This window comes from Stenella coeruleoalba (genome assembly GCF_951394435.1).
Source record: "Stenella coeruleoalba genome assembly, chromosome: 16".
Classification (NCBI taxonomy): domain Eukaryota; kingdom Metazoa; phylum Chordata; class Mammalia; order Artiodactyla; family Delphinidae; genus Stenella; species Stenella coeruleoalba.
In genome coordinates, this window is record NC_137162.1 from 15,073,487 (window position 1) to 15,094,188 (window position 20,702).

At 33.1% G+C, this 20,702-nt stretch overlaps 1 protein-coding gene across 8 annotated transcripts in view; it reads right to left on the minus strand.

The window, feature by feature from the left end:
• ATRNL1 (attractin like 1) overlaps positions 1-20,702 on the minus strand; it is a 696,391-nt gene that overhangs the window by 462,031 nt on the left and 213,658 nt on the right. For 7 of the 8 annotated variants that reach the window (XR_013824301.1, XR_013824302.1, XR_013824303.1 and 4 more), the window contains exon 21: positions 16,784-16,836. Coding sequence is in view for 3 of the 8 variants with exons in the window: in XM_079900307.1 (XP_079756433.1) it covers positions 16,784-16,836 (53 nt within the window). In the remaining 5 variants the exon portion in view is untranslated. Of the gene's footprint in view, positions 1-7,946; positions 8,035-16,783; positions 16,837-20,702 lie in introns of those variants that run through there. The other variant, XM_079900309.1, reaches the window with a different exon arrangement.

Consider the following 20,702-nt stretch of genomic DNA (forward strand, 5'->3'; position numbering starts at 1 on the left):
AACATTTAAATGTTATAGGTCATGAATAGCTTCACGTGCTGTGAGTGAAGTATCACTCATAATGTTAAACTGCCACCTTTTATGGATCAGAAAATAAAGGATCAGAAAATAAAGGAATTAAAACATAATTCTGAACCAGTTCATGTAGGTCAAATCTGAAAAAGCCTCCCAGAATAGAACAGAGATGAAAATCACTGAAGAGGAATATTAGACATACAAATTTTCAACATATGCAGGGAAAGTGTTATTAAAAGCAGACAATCATAACAAATTGAAAGGAGCACATATATGTTAAATATATGATAAAAAATCTGTTGAAGATTCAAACCTAAATGTTAAAAGGAAATGCCCTGCATAAAAGATAAAAAGATATTATTTGGCCATAAAGAAGAATGAAGTACTGATACCTGCTATAACATGGATGAACCTTGAAAACATTATGATAAATAAAAGAAGCCATCACAAAATCTACATATTCCATGATATCATTTATACGATATTTCAGAGTAGACAAATATTTAAAGAGAGAAAAAAGGTTGCCCAAGGCTAGGGGAAAGGAGAATGAGGACTGACTGATAATATGTACTGGGTTTCTCTTAGGAGTGAGGAAAATGCTATAAATTAGATAGTGGTGATGTCTGCACAACCTTGTGAATATACTAAAAAAATCACTGAATGTACACTTTAAAAGAGTGAGACTTTAGGTATATGAATTATATCTCAATAAAGTTGTTATTAAAAAAATAGACATCCAGGCATATCCATATGGGCATGTGCACACATGCGCGTGCGCACACACACACACACACATATTCATACAAACAAATTAGTTATTTAGAAAGCAAGATTAGGCAAGATGCTAGGTGATCTTGAGTAACAACATGTCAAAAGACAAGAAACTGAAGCAATATTTTATGAAATATATATACTCAACCATCCTGTCTACATAGAAAAACAACATAATGATAACTCCACATAAGCAAATGCCCTAAAATATAAGATCTACATACTCATTCTGAAAAAAAATTATTTATACAAATACTACAACTAAGAGACAAATACAGATATGGAAATAGCATAGCAAAAAGGTCTGTCAGTGAACAGATGACAGATTTCAAGTTAGAATAAAAGAAGAAAACAAAGTTAACTTTCTTATGTCTAAAATCAGATTGTTGACAAAGAAATATAACACAACTAAAAAGCTACTAAAATAATAAAAAATTTCAGTATGTGGCCAGATATAATATAAAAATATAAATACCTACAGTTCTTATTTGGGGGCTATTTTAACACAAAAAACCCACACCACCTTAATTGCTATAACTATATAGTCAGCCCTAACATCTAAGATCTCCAGACCACTTTCAATGTATATCCTCTGCTTATAATAAAGCTATCCTGAGAGTACAGAGTATTCGAGTCCTATAAGCCTTCTTGGAACTTGAACACAACGTAATTAATGCATAATTAAAGTACACGCAGAAATTGAAATCAAGAATGATGTCAAGAGAGATAACAGGCAGGTGAAAAAGTATTAAACGGATAGAAGATTAAATGGGCCGCACAGGATTTCAGTGCAAGGCAGCAACAAGGAGAGGTAAAATATTGCTTCAAAGGAGATGAAATTTTGCAGTGAGTAAAGAAAAGCGGTTATTTGTCAAACTCAAAGGAAGAAAGGTTGATACTATTTCTATGTCTAGATTCTAAGGGGTCGATACTGGGAAAGAAAAAACAGTCAACACTTCCCCCAAAGAAGAGTCACGTTTCAGGATACAAGTTTCTGTTAAAGTAAGATAGTAGAGTTTCAAAAAGAGAGTAATAATATACTTGGTGGTTTAATTTAAAAAATAATAACATTTTTTAAAGGAAAGAAAGATTAATGCCCCAGAACCAAGGAGCATACTTAGCTCCCAGGTTCTTCTTTCTAAACATCATTCTCCAATATAAGGAACCATGGCTTCTTGGAAAAATGGTTGATTACAGGGCTAGGGCTGGAAAGTACAATATGAGTCTGAAACTTCTTATAGTGTCAGAAAATAAGGAAGTACTCAGAGAATGATAGAGTCTTGCCAAAACAACAAAGGAGACAATTTGAGGGAGTTCCCGATGGCCAAATCTAGAGCAATTTCAGCTGCAAAATAAATAACAATAGCAATTTATCATAAGCCACAATATGTGTGTGTGTGTATCTCCATGGGTCCGTACTCATAAACACAAATAAGTGAATAAACAAATAAATGAAGAAGAGACAGCTCTTCCTTATAGTTAATAAATTGTAGAGGAAACAGAAGAAATAACAGAATAGAAAATCACCATTTGGCAAGAACATCAATGTATGGTAAAAATAGTGGGTGATAGTATGGTGAGAAATAGGACATTTACACAATTTTAAAGAACTTCCCCATAATACACTCACTAAATACAATAAAAACAGTAACTTTAGAGTGGAAAAACTGGTAGACATTGTGCATTAACAAGCGACCAAAGACAACACCACCAATAATGGAACAAAATGATATCATATGCTTCCCGACAGGATGCACTGAGAAAAAACACACATCACTTCTGTGGTATCCTTACTAAAAATGCATAACCTGAATTTCATCATGAAAAAACATCAGACAAAACCAAATTGAGGGATATTCTATAAAATAACTGTCCAATACTTTCCAAGGGTCAAAGTCATAAAAAAATGTGCACATTTTTTGTAAATCTGAAATTATTTCACATGGAAAATTTTAAAAGAGCTTTTAAAAAAGCTGCCTATATGTCCTCAAGTTTCATTCATGTCATATATTACAGGATTTCCATTCAACCGTCAATGAACATTTAAGCTATTTCTACATCTTGACTCTATTAAACAGTATGGCAATGAACACTGTAATGCTATTATCTCTTCAAGATCCTGATTTCAACTCTTTTGGATAAACACCCAGAATGATATTGCTGGAGCTCAGTGAAATAAAACAGTCACAGAAGGACAAATACTGCATAATTCTACTTATATGAGGTATCTAAAATAGTCAAGCCCATAAAATTAGAGAGTAGCAAGATGGTTGCCATGGGCTGAGAGGAGGGGAAAAACAGGAGTTGATAATCAACAGACATAAAGTCTCAATTATGCAAGGTGAATAAAAATTTGTTGAGGATAGATTTCATGTCAAAAATAAGATAATTTTTATTTGATTTTAAAACTGCCAATATGGAAAAAAACAATGAATAAAATTAATTTAAAGGTATGATATGCTGGTAGTTACAAGAGAACAGATGACATACCTAAAGATATTAAGGACAAATTAAAGAAAAATAATTCTGAGAAATATTTCCTTTGTCATGCCATGTTTGGAAAAGAAATAAATACACTAGAAGTGTATATTAGCTTCTTATTGCTGCTGTTACAAATTACCAGAAACTTAGTGGCATAAAGCAACATGAATTTATTCTCTTATAGTTCTGTAAGTCTGAAATCCAAATGAGTCTTACAGGGTAAAACCAGTGTTAGGGGTGGTTCCTTCTGGAGGATATTCAAAAAGAATCCACTTCCTGCCTCTTCCAGCTTCTGAAGACCTCTCATTCTTTAGCTCATGACCCCTTCCTTCCTCTCTTTCCAACCTCTTCCTTCCATCATCACAGTTCCCACTACTGTAGTCAAATCTCCCTCTGTACCCTTTCAGAAGAATGCATGTAATTATACTGGGTCCACCAGAATAATCCAGGAAAATCTCATCTCAAAAATCTTTAATCGAATCATATCTGCAAATCCCCTTTTACCATTTATGGTAATATATTCACAAGTTTCAGGAATCAGGATGTGGACTTCTTTGGAGGGGGAGGCCATTATTCAGCCTACTACAGCGTCATTACATAGACAAAAGACTGGGAAAGTATCGGATACAATGTTACCAATAATTTTCTCTGGATAGAAGAATTTCAGTGATTTTTAATTTGTCTTTTTGTCTATTTCTTTTCTAGAATGAAACACACATTATTTCCATAACTGGGGCCAAAACGGGGGAAATTTGTTAAAAGAAGTGTTCAGAGAACTTTTTTCTTTTGATCCTTGATCTTTAATGTGTTTTTCACATGACTTACACTTACATGTTAAGAAATCAGATTTATATGGTTGTATATCTTTCCAGAAATGGCATATCTAATTCCTAATTCACTTACTTCTTAGGTATAGACAAATAAAAACATGTAAAATAATTAGTCTCTCTGCCTAGTCTTCTCTGGCTAGAGCAAACCAAGGGTGAAGTTCCAACATGCAACAGCAGACTTTTTTAGGTAGTTCAGTCAATACTGGACTAGCAGTCCTGGAGCAAAAAAAAAAAAAAGTGGCTGCTATTCACCACAAAGAATTAATAACAAATTATATACAAAATCAAGCTCATGAATAAGACACAGACAGCATGTTAAAAGGAGTTTAGGGCTTCCCTGGTGGCGCAGTGGTTGAGAGTCTGCCTGCCGATGCAGGGGACACGGGTTCGTGCCCTGGTCCGGGAAGATCCCACATGCCACGGGGCGGCTGGGCCCGTAAGCCATGGCCGCTGAGCCTGCGCGTCCGGAGCCTGTGCTCCGCAACCGGAAAGGCCACAACAGTGAGAGGCCCGCATACCGCAAAAAAAAAAAAAGGAGTTTAAGCAAATAAAACATCATGAGAAAAGATTTTAACATGCACAAAATGTTTTAAAAGGTCAGATATTACAGCAAACTAATGATTAATTGCAAAGTGATGACTAAAAATTTATACATAGGAAAGACATTTTGAAAGAGAACTTGAACTATGAAGAAAGTTTCTGAGTACATTACATATGGGGGTGATGAAGAGCAAATGGTGAATATTTGTTTTACTCTTTTAACGAAAGCTATATAAAATAATGCATTTTTAAGAAAGTAGTAACCAGTGATAAAAACCATCAAACATATTGGAACTATCGATATATCTGAGGTCTAAGAAGGCAAACACGCCAGGATCACAAGTGAGTGAAATCAACCTTGACTTGTGTATGCTGTATCAATGCACTGTTCATACAAATTTCAGAAATTCTTTATTTGAATATTTTGAGGAAGGAACTAAGGCCTAATGATTTGCTTTTTCACCAGTGAATATTGTATTTTACTTTTATAGCATTATGCACAGTATTTAAGGAGAACTCAACTGTAATCTCCCATTTACCAACTGGGTTATCATATGTAGGTTAATTAACCTCAGTGAGATTCAATGGTACAATGAGGATAAAATTGCCTACCTCATAGGATTGCTCTGTGGGCTAAACATAATTGTGTTAGTATGTATTGGGCTTGACTGTCTCACAAAATAAAGGCATTCAATAAATATTATTTCACTTTCATTATTCACTATATTGGCTCTGAATTAATTCTAAAAGATTTCAAAAGTCAAACAGATTCTCATATGTGTATTTATATAGTTTTATATTTGTTCATAAATATATGAGTTCATGATCATGTATTCAGCCATCCTGAGGGGTGTGAAAAGGATGCATACAGACTTTGACAACAACATCAAGAATTCAAATATGTTTTAAACAATGGCATATGTATAAGTACATGCATTTGCCAACTTAGACAATTGTTTATTAAATGATAAAACTTATGCTAATATAAGTTCAAGTATACTCACAGTGTAAATGTATCACAGTCATATTTAAAATGTAGCTGCAGGCTCTATTTACAATAGCCAGGAGGTGGAAACAACCTAAGTGTCCATCATCAGATGAATGGATAAAGAACATGTGGCACATATATACAATGGAATATTACTCAGCCATAAAAAGAAACAAAATTGAGCTATTTGTAATGAGGTGGATGGACCTAGAGTCTGTCATACAGAGTGAAGTAAGAAAGAGAAAGACAAATACTGTACACTAACACATATATATGGAATTTAAGGGGAAAAAATGTCATGAAGAACCTAGGGGTAAGACAGGAATAAACACACAGACCTACTAGAGAATGGACTTGAGGATATGGGGAGGGGGAGGGTAAGCTGTGACAAAGTAAGAGAGTGGCATGGACATATATACACTACCAAACGTAAAATAGATAGCTAGTGGGAAGCAGCCGCATAGCACAGGGAGATCAGCTCTGTGCTTTGTGACCACCTAGAGGGGTGGGATGGGGAGGGTGGGAGGGAGGGAGACACAAGAGGGAAGAGATATGGTAACATATGTATATGTATAACTGACTCACTTTGTTATAAAGCAGGAACTAACACACCATTGTAAAGCAATTATACTCCAATAAAGATTTAAAAAAAAAAGTTAATTGTTATAGTGATTTTTTTTTTTAGTAGACTTGGAGGTTTGTGAACACGGTTAAAGGATAATAACAGTTAATCAAAAAGACTTCCATAAAATAAATAAATAAATGATAAATAAAATAAAACGTAGCTGCAGGAACAATGCCTCAGAAAATGAACTAAAATGATCCTTTCATGCTCTATTGCCCTCACCGAGCTGTTTGACATACTGCAAGCAGCCTGATTATTTGAAAATTAAAATTTAACATTTAACTCTCCTCTTAACATCCTTCAATGGCTTCTCTTTTTTCTTAAGATTTTTCTTAAGTCCTTACATGTCCTATAAAGTGCTACATGATTTGATCCTGCATATCTCACACACCTCATCCCCTAACCCCCTTTACCTAGTTGTGTGTGTTAAAGTATTAGTATATCATATGCCATGTTCTTTCCAGCCACTGACCTTTGTGCAAGCTGCCCCCCGCTGATTCTACTCCTTCCCATACTCACACCATCACCACTCCACTAACCAAGTCATCTTTCACATCAAAGCTTCATTATTCTCTTGCTTCACCCACTTCTACTCCCGGGTCCACAAATTAGGTCAAGCTCTCTTGTAATCTCTTGTAATATAGTCCCAAAGCATCTATAATTCTCATTCAGAGTTCTTATGACAATCATATCTAGGTAACTATATAACGAGTTCAATATCTATCTTCCCTACAACTTTATAAGCTTCAATGGAGCAGAACATGTTTTGTTCTCTGTAATATCCCCAGAGTCCAACAAAGTAGTCAGTCAATAAACATATGTTGAATGAATAAACAAAAGTGAGTCAATTCCAATAACTGACAGTCTCTCCAAGCACTAACAGTATAATTCTTTTTTTTTATGATTAAGAACTTTATTTTTTTTAACATCTTTATTGGGGTATAATTGCTTTAGAATGGTGTGTTAGTTTCTGCTTTATAACAAAGTGAATCAGTTATACATATACATATGTTCCCATATCTCTTTCCTCTTGCGTCTCCCTCCCTCCCACCCCCCCCCATCCCACCCCTCCAGGCGGTCACAAAGCACCGAGCTGATCTCCCTGTGCTATGCGGCTGCTTCCCACTAGCTATCTATTTTACGTTTGGTAGTGTATATATGTCCATGCCGCTCTCTCGCTTTGTCACAGCTCATCCTTCCCCCTCCCCATATCCTCAAGTCCGTTCTCTAATAGGTCTGTGTCTTTATTCCTGTCTTACCCCTAGGTTCTTCATGACATTTATAATTCTTAAGTAAGTAAAACTTAAGGAGAAAAAAATATGTCATCCTTGTGCATTTTAAATGATAATATTAAATTGTTTTTCACATAATAAATATTCAATAAATACAGTATTTCCTTGCTTGCTGAACAGTACTATCCATGCTTACAATTATTAATTAAGAATTTCTATTGAACTTGAAACATTTAGAATAATTGCAAAGGCGAAATCTGTTGCAGGAATTTTGCAAGTGGAACACTTGCTAGATATAATATCACAGAAAAAGCACAGAACCTTTGTGATTAACCACACTCTGAATGACTCATTGTGCGGCCTAGGATATACACTTCAACCCATGGAGTCTTACTTTTTTCATCAATGAATAAAAGAGGATGGACCATGATCACCAATGCCTCTATGTCAATGATTCTAATTTACGGGTTTTCACATAATATACCATGATCTCTTCAGAAGCCACCTTCCTTTGCTTCATAGTATCTCCAAGTAGCTAAACTTTCCATTATTCTGCAATGACATATGGAAAACTGCTTAAATTTTATTTGTAGCAAATGTTCCACAGGCTAAGTAGAAAAACAAAGATTGAAACTCATTTGTATTTAAATGAATGGCTGGTGCTTAAAGCTGTACTACTTTATGTAAATAAATTAAAAAATAATGTAAAGCAACTTTTACTTGATAACCTATAACATGATCTCCAAACATTTTTGGTCAAACACCCTATCAATAAAAATACTTGCCCATACAGCCACAACACATGTGTATTCATTCATTTGTTAATAATTTACATGTGTACTCCAGTATATATTTACTGAAAGCCTTCCTAGGAGCCACAGGCTTTTCTAAGTATAGGTTCCAACAACAGGAGGTCTTGGGTTCACAGATTTTCTTTCTAATGAGTAAAGAAAACCCACATTCAAGTTAACAAACAAGTGAGATAATTTCATTTCAGTGCATTAGGACGGAAAAAAAAAGTTACTGTAATACCTAAGGGACTCTATTTTAGGTAAGAGTTGACTATTAGTTAGAGATGGAGTATTTGAGGCAGAAAAATAGTAAATACAAAAGCCACAATCTAAGGTAAGGTCTGGGATATTTTAGAACAAGCAGATTAAGTCATTAAGAACTTTTATAAAAATACAATGACTGCCATATAAATTCCCAAATGTTCAGGAATCTAATCCTGAACTCCGTTTTGTTAATTGAGTCCTATACCAGAATAGGAACCAGTACAGTTAGAGTTACCCTAGGTATGAATATCTATCAGGTGGGAGTTTCTCACTAATCTTCCTTTTCACAATTTTACTGAATATTCTAAAAGTGCAGCATATAAAATAAACTTTAAGATAATTTATTCTATGCATACTCTTCAAAAAATTGAACTGAGGGCTTCCCTGGTGGCGCAGTGGTTGAGAGTTCGCCTGCCAATGCAGGGGACATGGGTTCGTGCCCCAGTCCGGGAGGGTCCCGCGTGCCGCGGAGCGGCTGGGCCCGTAAGCCAGGGCCGCTGAGCCTGTGCATCCGGAGCCTGTGCTCCGCAGCGGGAGGAGCCACAGCAGTGAGAGGCCCGCGTACCGCAAAAAAAAAAAAAAAAAAAAAAAATTGAACTGAATGAATTCTAATTAGAACTGCATTAAATTTATATATCAATTTTTGTAAGCATATTTTCATATGAAGACTTCATTTGAGAAAATAGTTTAAATTTTTAATTATTTAGTCCCTGTTTTCATTCCTTTAACATGATGTTTTTACCTTATTCATATAAAAACAACTCTTAGGTTAAATATAGTGCGAATTTTTGTTGCTCTAGTTTTATTACCTGTGGTTGAGAGTGAGTGGTATAGATCCAGAGGTGGGTATAGACCCAGGCTGCCTGGATTGAAACTGGCTTTGACATTTCCTAGCCATGTGATCTTATACAAATGAATTAAACTTTCTCTGCCTCTTTTCCCTCAAATTAAAACAATGGCAATAATAAGCATACCTTAAAAAACTAAAAATAGAACTACCATATGACCCAGCAATCCCACTACTGGGCAAGTACCCTGAAAAAAAACATAATTCAAAAAGAGTCATGTACCACAATGTTCACTGCAGCACTATTTACAATAGCCAGGACATGGAAGCAACCTAAATGTCCATTGACAGATGAATGGATAAAGAAGATGTGGCACATATATACAATGGAATATTACTCAGCTATAAAAAGGAATGAAATTGAGTTATCTGAAATGAGATGGATGGACCTGGAGCCTGTCACAGAGTGAAGCAAGTCAGAAAGAGAAAAACAAATACCGTAGGCTAACGCATATATATGGAATCTAAAAAACGGTACTGATGAACCTAGTGGCAAGGTAGGAATAAAGACGCAGACATAGAGAACGGACTTGAGGATGCAGAGCGTGGGGAAGGGAAGCTGGGATGAAGTGAGAGAGTAGCACTGACATATATACGCTACCAAATGTAAAATGGATGGCTAGTGGGAAGCTGCTGCATAGCAGAGGATGATCAACTCGATGCTTTGTGATGACCTAGAGGGGTGGGATAGGGAGGGTGGGAGGGAGGCTCACGAGGGAGGGTATACGGGAATATATGTATACATATAGCCGATTCACTTTGTTGTACAGCAGAAACTAACACAACATTGTAAAGCAATTGTACTCCAATAAACATGAAAAAAAAATAACCATACCCTTCTCATTTGAGGATTAAACAAGCTAATAAATGTAAAAAGCTTAAAATAGCCTGGCACAATAAGTGCTCAATAAAGTTTAACTAGTATTATCACTATTTTAAAATCAGGTGGTTTTCCAGTTTTATTTAATAAATGATCCTAAATAATGAGCTATATATCTGTGGAAAAAAGTTGTTCACAATAGGAATATTATATATGCTATTACTCCTTTTATGTAAAATCGTTCTCAGGACATAAGTTATTTAGAAAGACATGCATTCAGCATTTCCCAAGAAAAAGAGGCAATTCTCTTCCAAGGAGAAGCCACTCAGCAGTGGACCTGAAGAGGCTGCTGCCAGCAAGAGCAGCAGCTCCAAGAAAAAGAAAAAGCTCGGAAAGCTACCCCAGGGAAATGAGAATGGACATTTCCCTAGTACGGCATTACTTGCAGAGATATTTCCCAACCCATCCCCTATAGCCCAATAAAAATAAAAACAAATTCACAAGTAAAAAAAAGAAAAGAAAAGCACATTCAACATCTTCATACAAATAAGGAGCTATCAACCCTTGCTCAAGACAGATAAAGCGAGAAAAGTATGTTCAGGAGATGAGCTGCCACTCTGCCTCACAGCTGGGCATCTTTGCAGAGGGCACAGACAGCACAGCTCCACTTGGGAGCCCTGGTGGGAGGTTTTCAGACATTTTTGTTTTCCTCATTAAATTTTTTTTGTTTTATTTAATTATTTTTACAGTGTGTTATGTTATTTACATAATCAGAATCATATAACACTTTTATTATAAGTATACAGCCAAATAAATTTTCATCTCTCTTCTAGGTTAATTCAGTAGCAATTTTTTTTCTCTCAGCTATTTTTTTTTTTTTTTGGCTTAGTTCCCAGACCAGGGATTGAACCTGTGCCCCCTGAAGTGGAAGTACAGAGTCTTAACCACTGGACCACCAGGGAAGTCCCTCTCTCAGTTATTTTTAACTTTTTCATAATTGTGCTGTATTGTCCTTCATTTTTTAATATGCTAAAATATTAAATAATTCTGAAATAAACATTTTAAAACACTAGAATATAAGCTTCATAAAATGTAATAAGAACACATGAATCAAAGAATAAGATTAAAATGTCAACCATGTGATTCATTTATGTTTTGTCAGATAATCTTCAATCCATCACGTCTTCAATTTGTGAAATATAAGAATTTAGATTTTCTGTGTTGATCAAGGTCACTTCTGCTCTATTTGCAGATGGACCAACCAGACCCTATTTAAATTGCTATTTATATTTATTAGTTAAAAAGTCACATAAACCATTAAAGTACAGTATATATTAAAAGGGGAGAACCTTTTAGAATAGTTAAACTAAATATAAGGTTAATTCAAGTTTCAATTGTTTTCACTGTTTTGTATGACATAGCATTTTAAGTAATAAAATTAAGACTGATATTTGTTATTTTAATTTACAGCTATAATAACACTTATTAGAAATATTATCTCTCTTTTATCAAACAAAAGAAAAAAATCAAATTCAATAAATAATATGCTTATAAATAATGTCTTTCAGTCCAAGACAAACATTAATTAAATAAATCAAAAATAATTAAAGGGTTTACAGTGAGATGAATAGATAAGTATTTTGATTTTTAGTAATATAATCTAAGGTAAGATGTGATGAGTGGTAGAGGTGAACACTGAATATAAAAGTAGTAATTAAATTCCTTACTCTTAAAAGAGGCAGTGTATTATTTTCATCACAAAATTGCACACTGAACTCTACACAGCAATAGGAGAAAATCAAGTAAAATAGTAATTGTTCAGAGTAAAAGGAGAAAAAACCCAAATATGTTAGATTACTTGGAAATATACTGAAATACAATTGATAGTGTGGACATTACACATAGTAGGAGCAAAAAGTAGATGATTTCAGTAAGTGACTTTCCGTACTCTGATTCTACTCATTGAAATATACCCTCTATATAACATTTTCATAGTCGAGTCTTTCATCTTGTGTTTAAGGTTTTCTTCATTATAATTGTTGTTACAATTTTTTAAAAAGCATTTAAGAAAAAAAGAAACTATACTACTTTGTGGTTACTACTTTTCATATTTGCCAAGAGGAGTACTTCAATGTTTACAAAGGTCAATCAAATTTGATATCATTGCTAGAAACTCTTTTTATTCCATGTGATGCATGATAACTATCTAATACATTTGGTTTGGGGTTTTAAATTGAAGTTTAAAAAACTACTATGACTGTCTATAGGATATAACTGCTGAAGTATTACATTCAATTAAATTAACACCACATTGCACTCAATTGCTTCAAGTTACAGTGTGGACCTGCATTTTAAATTTCACTCCAATCTTTAAAATCAGAATCGTTTCCATTAACACTATTACAAGAACTACTGACCTTTTCTTTTTTTTTTTAACACCATTTCTTTTAAATGTTATTAAACTTTAAAGGTCTCATAACAAATGACAAGACTGCCATCTAGTGCTTCATGACTATCCTTTTAACATTTTTAAAAAAGGGTGAGAGTCCTATATAATAGATGAGCTGTCCAATATGGTAGCCACTATTCACATGTGCCTACTGAGTAACTTAAATGTGACTGATTTGAATTGGGACTGCCATTAGTATAGCATACAAACTGTATTTCAAACACCTAGAAGAAAAACTAAAAAAAAAAATAGGTCATTGATGATTTTTTATACTGTGACATATTAAAATAACATTTTAGGTATGCTGAATTAAATAGAATATATTACTCAAAATGATTTCACCTGTTTAATTTTTGTGGTGTAGCTAGTAGAAAAATTTTAATTCCACATGTGGCTTACATTATATTTATTTTGGATAGCACTGATCTAAAGAAAAATCAGCTTAGTCTCAAATATAAAAGGCTTAAATATTAGTATATTTATTATTCCTAAAAAAATGGAATGTAATTTACTTGTGTCCATAATTGTAACTAGTTACTCCTTTGGGACACAAGAAACACTAAAGATTCAAGAAGAATTAATTAAGAATATCTAATTTTAAGAAATCAGACAAAAATATGTCTCCATAAAATCCAGGATGTTTGAGAGAAGTAAAACAAAATGAATGTGGAAAATATAGACAACAAGGATCAATTAAAAGACATAGAAAATAGATAATATAAACATCAGTAAAGAAAATAATTGCAAGTGGATTGAAACATATTAAATATGTTTGTGTCCATAAATTTACAACACAAAAACAACAAATCTAGTTGTCACCTTGGAAAGATATTAAGCAAACAGTTCTTTATTTTGAAAACCAGTAATTAATAAAAACAAATTAAAGCATTTATCATGCCTTTCCTATATGACTGTACCAATGAGAAAGCAAATACCTCGCATGAGGAAATTTGATTTTACAGAATTTTTTCAATCAAGAAATAAAGTAGTTAGAATACCAGCTTACAACTCTTAATCAACTACAATCTAACATTGCGCATCAGTCTCTGCTAAGAACATAAAAAGAGAGACTTGCAGGCATTACTTACTTCTGCTACATGAAGAACACAAACCCACCTGTGAAATAGTGTTTCCTCCAAAATCATATCTGTATCTGATTAAACCTCTAAATCAGGATTTCTCAGCCCCCACAATGTTGAAATTTTGGGTCCGATTATTCTTTGTTCTAAGGAGCTCTCATGTGCATTGTAGAATATATAACACCCTCTACCCACTGGAAGTCCATAGGACCCACAAACCACTCCTACTTGTGATACATAAAAATGCCTCCAAACACTGTCAAATGTCCCATAGGCTAAAAAATACCTTAGTAGGTTTTGGAATCTTTTTATGCCGCATTGTCAAGAAAATTAGAAAACATAATTAAAAGATGGTTTTAATAAGATTTACTTAATTGAAATTAAGAAAATTCTTACATAAAATACAAAAAGAATATAAAAATTGAACCATAAACTATGTAGAAAATAATATTAATAAGAAAACATATCAAATGTAGGCAAAACAACAATTATAAACTATAAAAGAGAAGGACATTACTAAAGACAAAACCTAAAACTGATGAACTAGAAAACAAAATCAGTGGAAAGGATGAATAAACCCAAAGCCAATGCTATAACATGGGGGGAAAAAAAGATGAACAACAACAACAAAAAACTACCAATAAAGAAGCACGAGACCCAGAGATCTCAGTTGAATTTAGCTAACCTTTGAAGTTCACTTGATATTTTTTAACTATTCTTGTTTTAAAATATATACACTACCAAATGGAAAATAGATAGCTAGTGGGAAGCAGCCACATAGCACAGGGAGATCAGCTCAGTGCTTTGTGACCACCTAGAGGGGTGGGATAAGGAGGGTGGGAGGGAGATGCAAGAGGGAGGAGATATGGGGATATATGTATATGTATAGTTGATTCACTTTATTATAAAGCAGAAACTAACACACCATTGTAAAACAATTATACTTCAATAAAGACGTTAAAAAAATAAAACAGCAATCTTGTCAAATTCAACTTTAAAAGTTATTACCATAGTTACACAATATGAAGTTAGAAAAGAAAAACAACAACTCAAAGGTCAATTCATCAGAAAAAAATAATGTAAAAATATAGTCTGCATTCATTTATACTGAAAATAATCCTAAATAAAATATAAACAAATAATATTTAGCAGTATCCCCAAAAATAATATATCATAACTACATTTGGTTTACCCCAGAATGAAAAGATGTCTAATTAATGAAAATCTATTAATTCAGCTTCATATATAACAAGGTAAAGGAAAAAGTCACTCATGATGAAATCTTGCAGCACACTAATATAGACAGGAATTTTCTTAACTTGACACAGGGAATATTCTATAAATTATAGCAAACTCTCAACTTGATGGTAATGTCTACTACCATCACTTTGACTCAGCACTGAAAGAGAGATCCCAACCATCCCAATAATGGGATAAAAAATTGGAAAAGTGAGGAATAAAAGTTATTTGTATGTAATATAACTAACTGTATTTAAAAATCAAACATTTATAAACTATTAGAATTAATAACAGAGTTCACTGACCTTTATGAATGTCAGATCAGTATACTAAAATGAAGTTCATTTTACCATATCAAACAAATAGAAAATGTAGTTTTAAAAGATACTATTTGAAATAGCAACAAAAGTATTAGGAAATTAGTATTTTACATATCTAACAAAACATGTTCAAGACACAGACACATGAAATTGAACTCAGAGTTATTAGTCATAATAGAAATGCAAATTTAAACCACAAGATACTACTAATACTCTAGAATGGCTATAATCAAAAAGATAGACAATATAAAGTATTGATGAGAATGTAGAAAAACTGAAACATATAAATTGCTAGTGGGAATGTAAAACGGTATATCCATGCTATAAAATCATTTGACAGTTTCTTGACCATAAGCGTATCATCTAACCTCCCAATTCCACTCCTAGGGATCTACCCCCCAAAAATGAAAGTATATAGACTATCTAAATGTCAGCATTTTTCTAATAGCCAAAGTCTAGAAATAATCCCAATGTCCATCAACTGGTAAATGGACCAAAAAACAGTGATATATCCATATAATGTGATACCATCCATTAATTTTTGAAACTAAAATTACTATACTAACAAAGTAAAATAGAAACACCTTATGGACATCTCAATTGAGGTAGAAAAAATGTATGACATAAAAATCATCCATTCTTGATAAAAATACTCAACAGAGTAGGAATAGAAGGGAATTTCCTCAACTTAATAAAGGCATATATGAAAAGTTTACAACATACTTAATGGTGGAAGACTGAGTGCTTTCCCTCTAAGATCAGGAACAAGTCAAAAATAATTGCATGCTTATCATATCTTTTTACATGATACCAGAGGTACCAATGCAATAAGACCAAAAAAAAAAAAAAAAGGCATCCAGCGAGAAAATGAAGTAATCAAATTCCATTATTTGCAGAACACATTATTGTCTACCTAAAAAAAGATATGATGAAACCTACAAAAGGTTTTTTTACCGAGAGATTCTGAAGAACTAAAAATCTCATACACTTTTACTGGAAATGTAAAATAATACAACCATTTTGGAAATTGTTTGTTTCTTGAAAGTTAAACATACATCTGCCATATGATCATTACCCAATAAAAGGATCTTTCAGTACAAAATCAGCACAGCTTTTTAGTAATAACCAAAATTGCCTCCCGGAAAAATCTATCACAAAATTCTATCTGTTCAAAATTTAATCATGATGAAAAAGATTACATCAAAATCCAGCTGAGTTTACTCAAGTTCTATATTTTGTTGCATGTTCAGAATAAGATCTATTGCTGTTTTACTCTTCAGAGTAGAAAAAAATGCACCAAATATAATTAGAGAACATAGCAAGAAGACATTGACTTTCTTAGCAATATATATGGAGTTAAAAGATTTAAAAATAGAAATGGTAACATATTAATGACAACATCAGTTATTCAATATGAATTTTATTACCTGCAAAATCACCTGAAACTAATAAAACAAACCAACTATTTAAAATAAAAAATACAAATACTTACAATAACATGTTCCTCTAAGTGGATTACCAACATAGCGATTTTCAGAGTCACATCTGTAGAAATACAAAAATCTCATTTACTATTAAGCAACAAAATTCAAAAGCCTCATGTTTTTCCTTCCAGCAAAAAAGTAATTAAACTCTACATTAAAACATCTTAAAAACTACTATTAATTGAAGTTTTAAAAACAAATCTTCAAAAAAATTAATGTAGAAAGCCTATATAAGGGAATGCATGAGAGAAGAAATAAATGGAAAAGACAAACATACACAAGAGGAATATAGGGAATGGGATAAAAGTTTGGGGGATATGTATTCTCCCTTAACAATATGGGGAAGAATTTTCAAGTCTGGATAAAGATTTAAAGACATTTTTAGGTAGGGGGAAAAAGTTGTGGGAATTCATAAATCACATCTTTTTCTTACTTCTGGTATTCTTTGAAATTAGTATATCTTTCCCCAGTTTCTAAACCAATGAATCTGTATTTTAAAAAGACCTCCTCAGGCTTCCCTGGTGGCCCAGTGGTTGAGAGTCCGCCTGCCGATTCAGGGGACACGGGTTCGTGCCCCGGTCCGGGAAGATCCCACATGCCGCAGAGCGGCTAGGACCGTGAGCCATGGCCCCTGAGCCTGCACGTCCTGAGCCTGTGCTCCGCAATGGAAGAGGCCACAACAGTGAGAGGCCCGCATACTGAAAAAAAAAACCTCCTCAATTGTGTAATGGAGGAAAGTTTTCTCTAAATCATCCAGCCCTAAATTCAGGAGTTCAAACTCTAAATTCATGTAAGCAGATTATAACAAAATGAAAGAACACATGAGCGTTCAAACTCATGAATTCTAAGTTAAATTCTTTAAAATTATGGTTAACTATAGCAGTGGGAGAAAATCATAAGTATTTTGAAAACTTGTGAAGCCCATATTCTTTCAATCCTTATTTCTACAATTCAATTAAAATGACAATTAGTGACTAACAGATATATAGCTTGGCTTTGCATAATACTACTTCTTGGAACGCCATCCAAATTTAATTATTATAAAATGTACACAAGGGTAATTGTATAAAGTGACTCAATATTTAAATTATATGCAGAATTTTAAAAGGTGAGAAAATTCTTCCAAAAATGTCTTTAGTTTTAGTAGAGTTACTTAGAACTGAGAAATAATTTTAATACATATATATTTTAAATAATGAAGGGTCGAACAGTTGAGAATAATAAAGTAAATAATCAGTTACATTCTGAATGCAATTTTCAGTCATGTGCTTGATAATTTTTTGCATCCACGAAAAAAAAATGAGTTGAAGAGTAAATACTTTTCTACAGTAACTACAAGATTAAAGTAGAAATATATAGCCCTTTATACCACTAACTTTATTCTCTGGAAAAAAGGAACTTAGGGGTAATCTTAGGTTTTCTGTGACTTCTCCAAAAGTTACTTTTTAAATGTGTGTTATATAGTAGTTTTTCTAGCTTTCGAAAATGATCATATTCATTACTGCTAGGTTAAGCACTTCAGAATCTATATTATTCCTATACTATTGTCCCTTCCTTTAGACTCACCTACTTAAATCCTATCACTTTGTACCAAGTATATACATAAAGGACTGATTTACAATACCGTTATAACTCCTTTTTCTCTCACAAAAAGTGAACTTGACTTGTTGCAAATGGGTTTCACAACACTATTTTTAGAACAGGAAAATATTCAACATAATATTCCCTGCTGTGTTATGCATGGTATTCCCTGTATATCTTACTGCCTAAATAGATGGCTTTCAAGTTCACATAGCAATCTAAGATGAATAACTTTGACAAATGACAAGGGATTTCAAGTACTTTTTAATTTATCTATGAGTTGACTTTAAGAGCTCCAATACAAACCTATTTTCCAATACGGAAGATATGAAGCTTTCATTTTTGTTATTAATAATTAGTTTATTCAAATTATATAATAATATATTGGACTGGAAATTATTGTAACATGTTTACCTTCAACATAATATAGTTTTTAAAAGGAATACTTAAAATTTTATTTTCTCCAGGGCTTCCCTGGTGGCGCAGTGGTTGAGAGTCCGCCTGCCGATGCAGGGGACACGGGTTCGTGCCCCAGTCTGGGAAGATCTCACATGCCACGGAGCGGCTGGGCCCGTGAGCCATGGCCGCTAAGCCTGCGCATCTGGAGCCTGTGCTCCACAACGCGAGAGGCCACAACAGTGAGAGGCCCGCGGACCGCAAAAAAAAAAAAAAAAAAAAAAAAAAAAATTATTTTCTCCAAAACACACATTTTCTCAGAAGGATGAAATTATATGCTCTTGTTTCGGAAGTAACTTCTGCTGGTTTTTATAACTCAAGCTCAGAATTTTGACACAAATAAGGAATTAACACCACCTTGTTAAGAATTAAACTCAGAGGCTTTATAGAGTTCTTGAAGGTGTCCAATATAAAAACGACATTCTCTTTTATATTTTCAAACTCAAGAAAGCAAATTAGAAACATACATTGTCTAAAAGGTTTTATATTAATAATTATTGAAAGAATTTTGAATGTATCAAAAGTATTTTCAAAATATATAATTATGAGTTGAGTGAGCTTAAACACCAATTTTTGGTATTTTAATTTCAGGTATTATTTAAAGAATCACCAGTGCTTACAAACAACTGGGGAAATAAATAGTTGCAGAGGAAACATAATGAAATTTTAGGCATAAAATTCAGCCTGAAAAACACAAAAGTAGATATAAATAAACTGAAAGATATTCCTCATTTTTCATTAGGCTATCTCAACATCATCAGGTTGTCAGTTCATTTCAATGACAATGGTTAATTTGATCTAATAAAAATTCTAATGAGCTTTAAAGGAGCTAGAAAAGTTGATCTTAATGTTCATATACAGAAATAAACATACAAGAATAGCTAGAAACAGCAATGAAAAGGAAGAGCTTTGAGGGGAGCTAGACTGAAAAGACATTAAAATATACTCAACATCTATAAAATTAAAACAGTATGGCATCAGTACATAAATAGAAAGACAAATGGTACAGAAGAGAAATTCCAGAAACAAAATTCCAGAAATTCCAGAAAAATCTAGAAATGTAGTATAAGATAAGCATAGTGTTCTGAATGACTGGAGTAAAGATATTCATCGTCTTAAATGGTACTGAGACAACTGGATGGCCATTTGGAAAAATACAGGATTAGACCCAATCCTCACACCGTACACACACACAAAACACTAAACATAACCATAGAAGTGATACCCCACCACCTTTGCTAAATTTTCTAGTTTAGAACCAAGTCACATGTCCTGCCCAGACTCAATGAAAGGGGATTATACAATAATGTGTGAATACCAGAAGGCAGAGATCAGTAGTAGTCACCTTAGGATCTGTCCACAATAATATTTTTGTTATACATAAAGTTTTTATTATATTTCAATACAATTATTTGAGATATGAATATGTACTAATCTAATTCGTATCATAAATAATTTGAGAAAAAGTATCTGATCAAATTCAAACTCTGATTATAAGAGGTAAAGAGAATATGAAGGGAAAAGTATAGATATAAATAATAATTCTTTAAACAAATTAATATTGTACTATATAAATTACATTAAAAATAATTCTGATATGTAAGCTAAGTAATGTTTTTAAAATTCAGCATCTTAAAAAAATTTAAAAATTAAAAAAATAAAATTCAGCATCTTTCTGTATAAATATTAGATACAAACATTAAAAGCCTCAGAAATCTTCTGCATGGCTTAATTAAAAACATAACGTCAAAGTATTTCTGTGTCTAAGCAAAGAGATAATCATCCTCTATTCCCACTAAGCAAACAGCCAGATCTTTTTATAAAACAGATTTAGGCTGAAATATTCATTAGGGACTTTGAAAGGGTAAATATTATCATTATATGTCACCT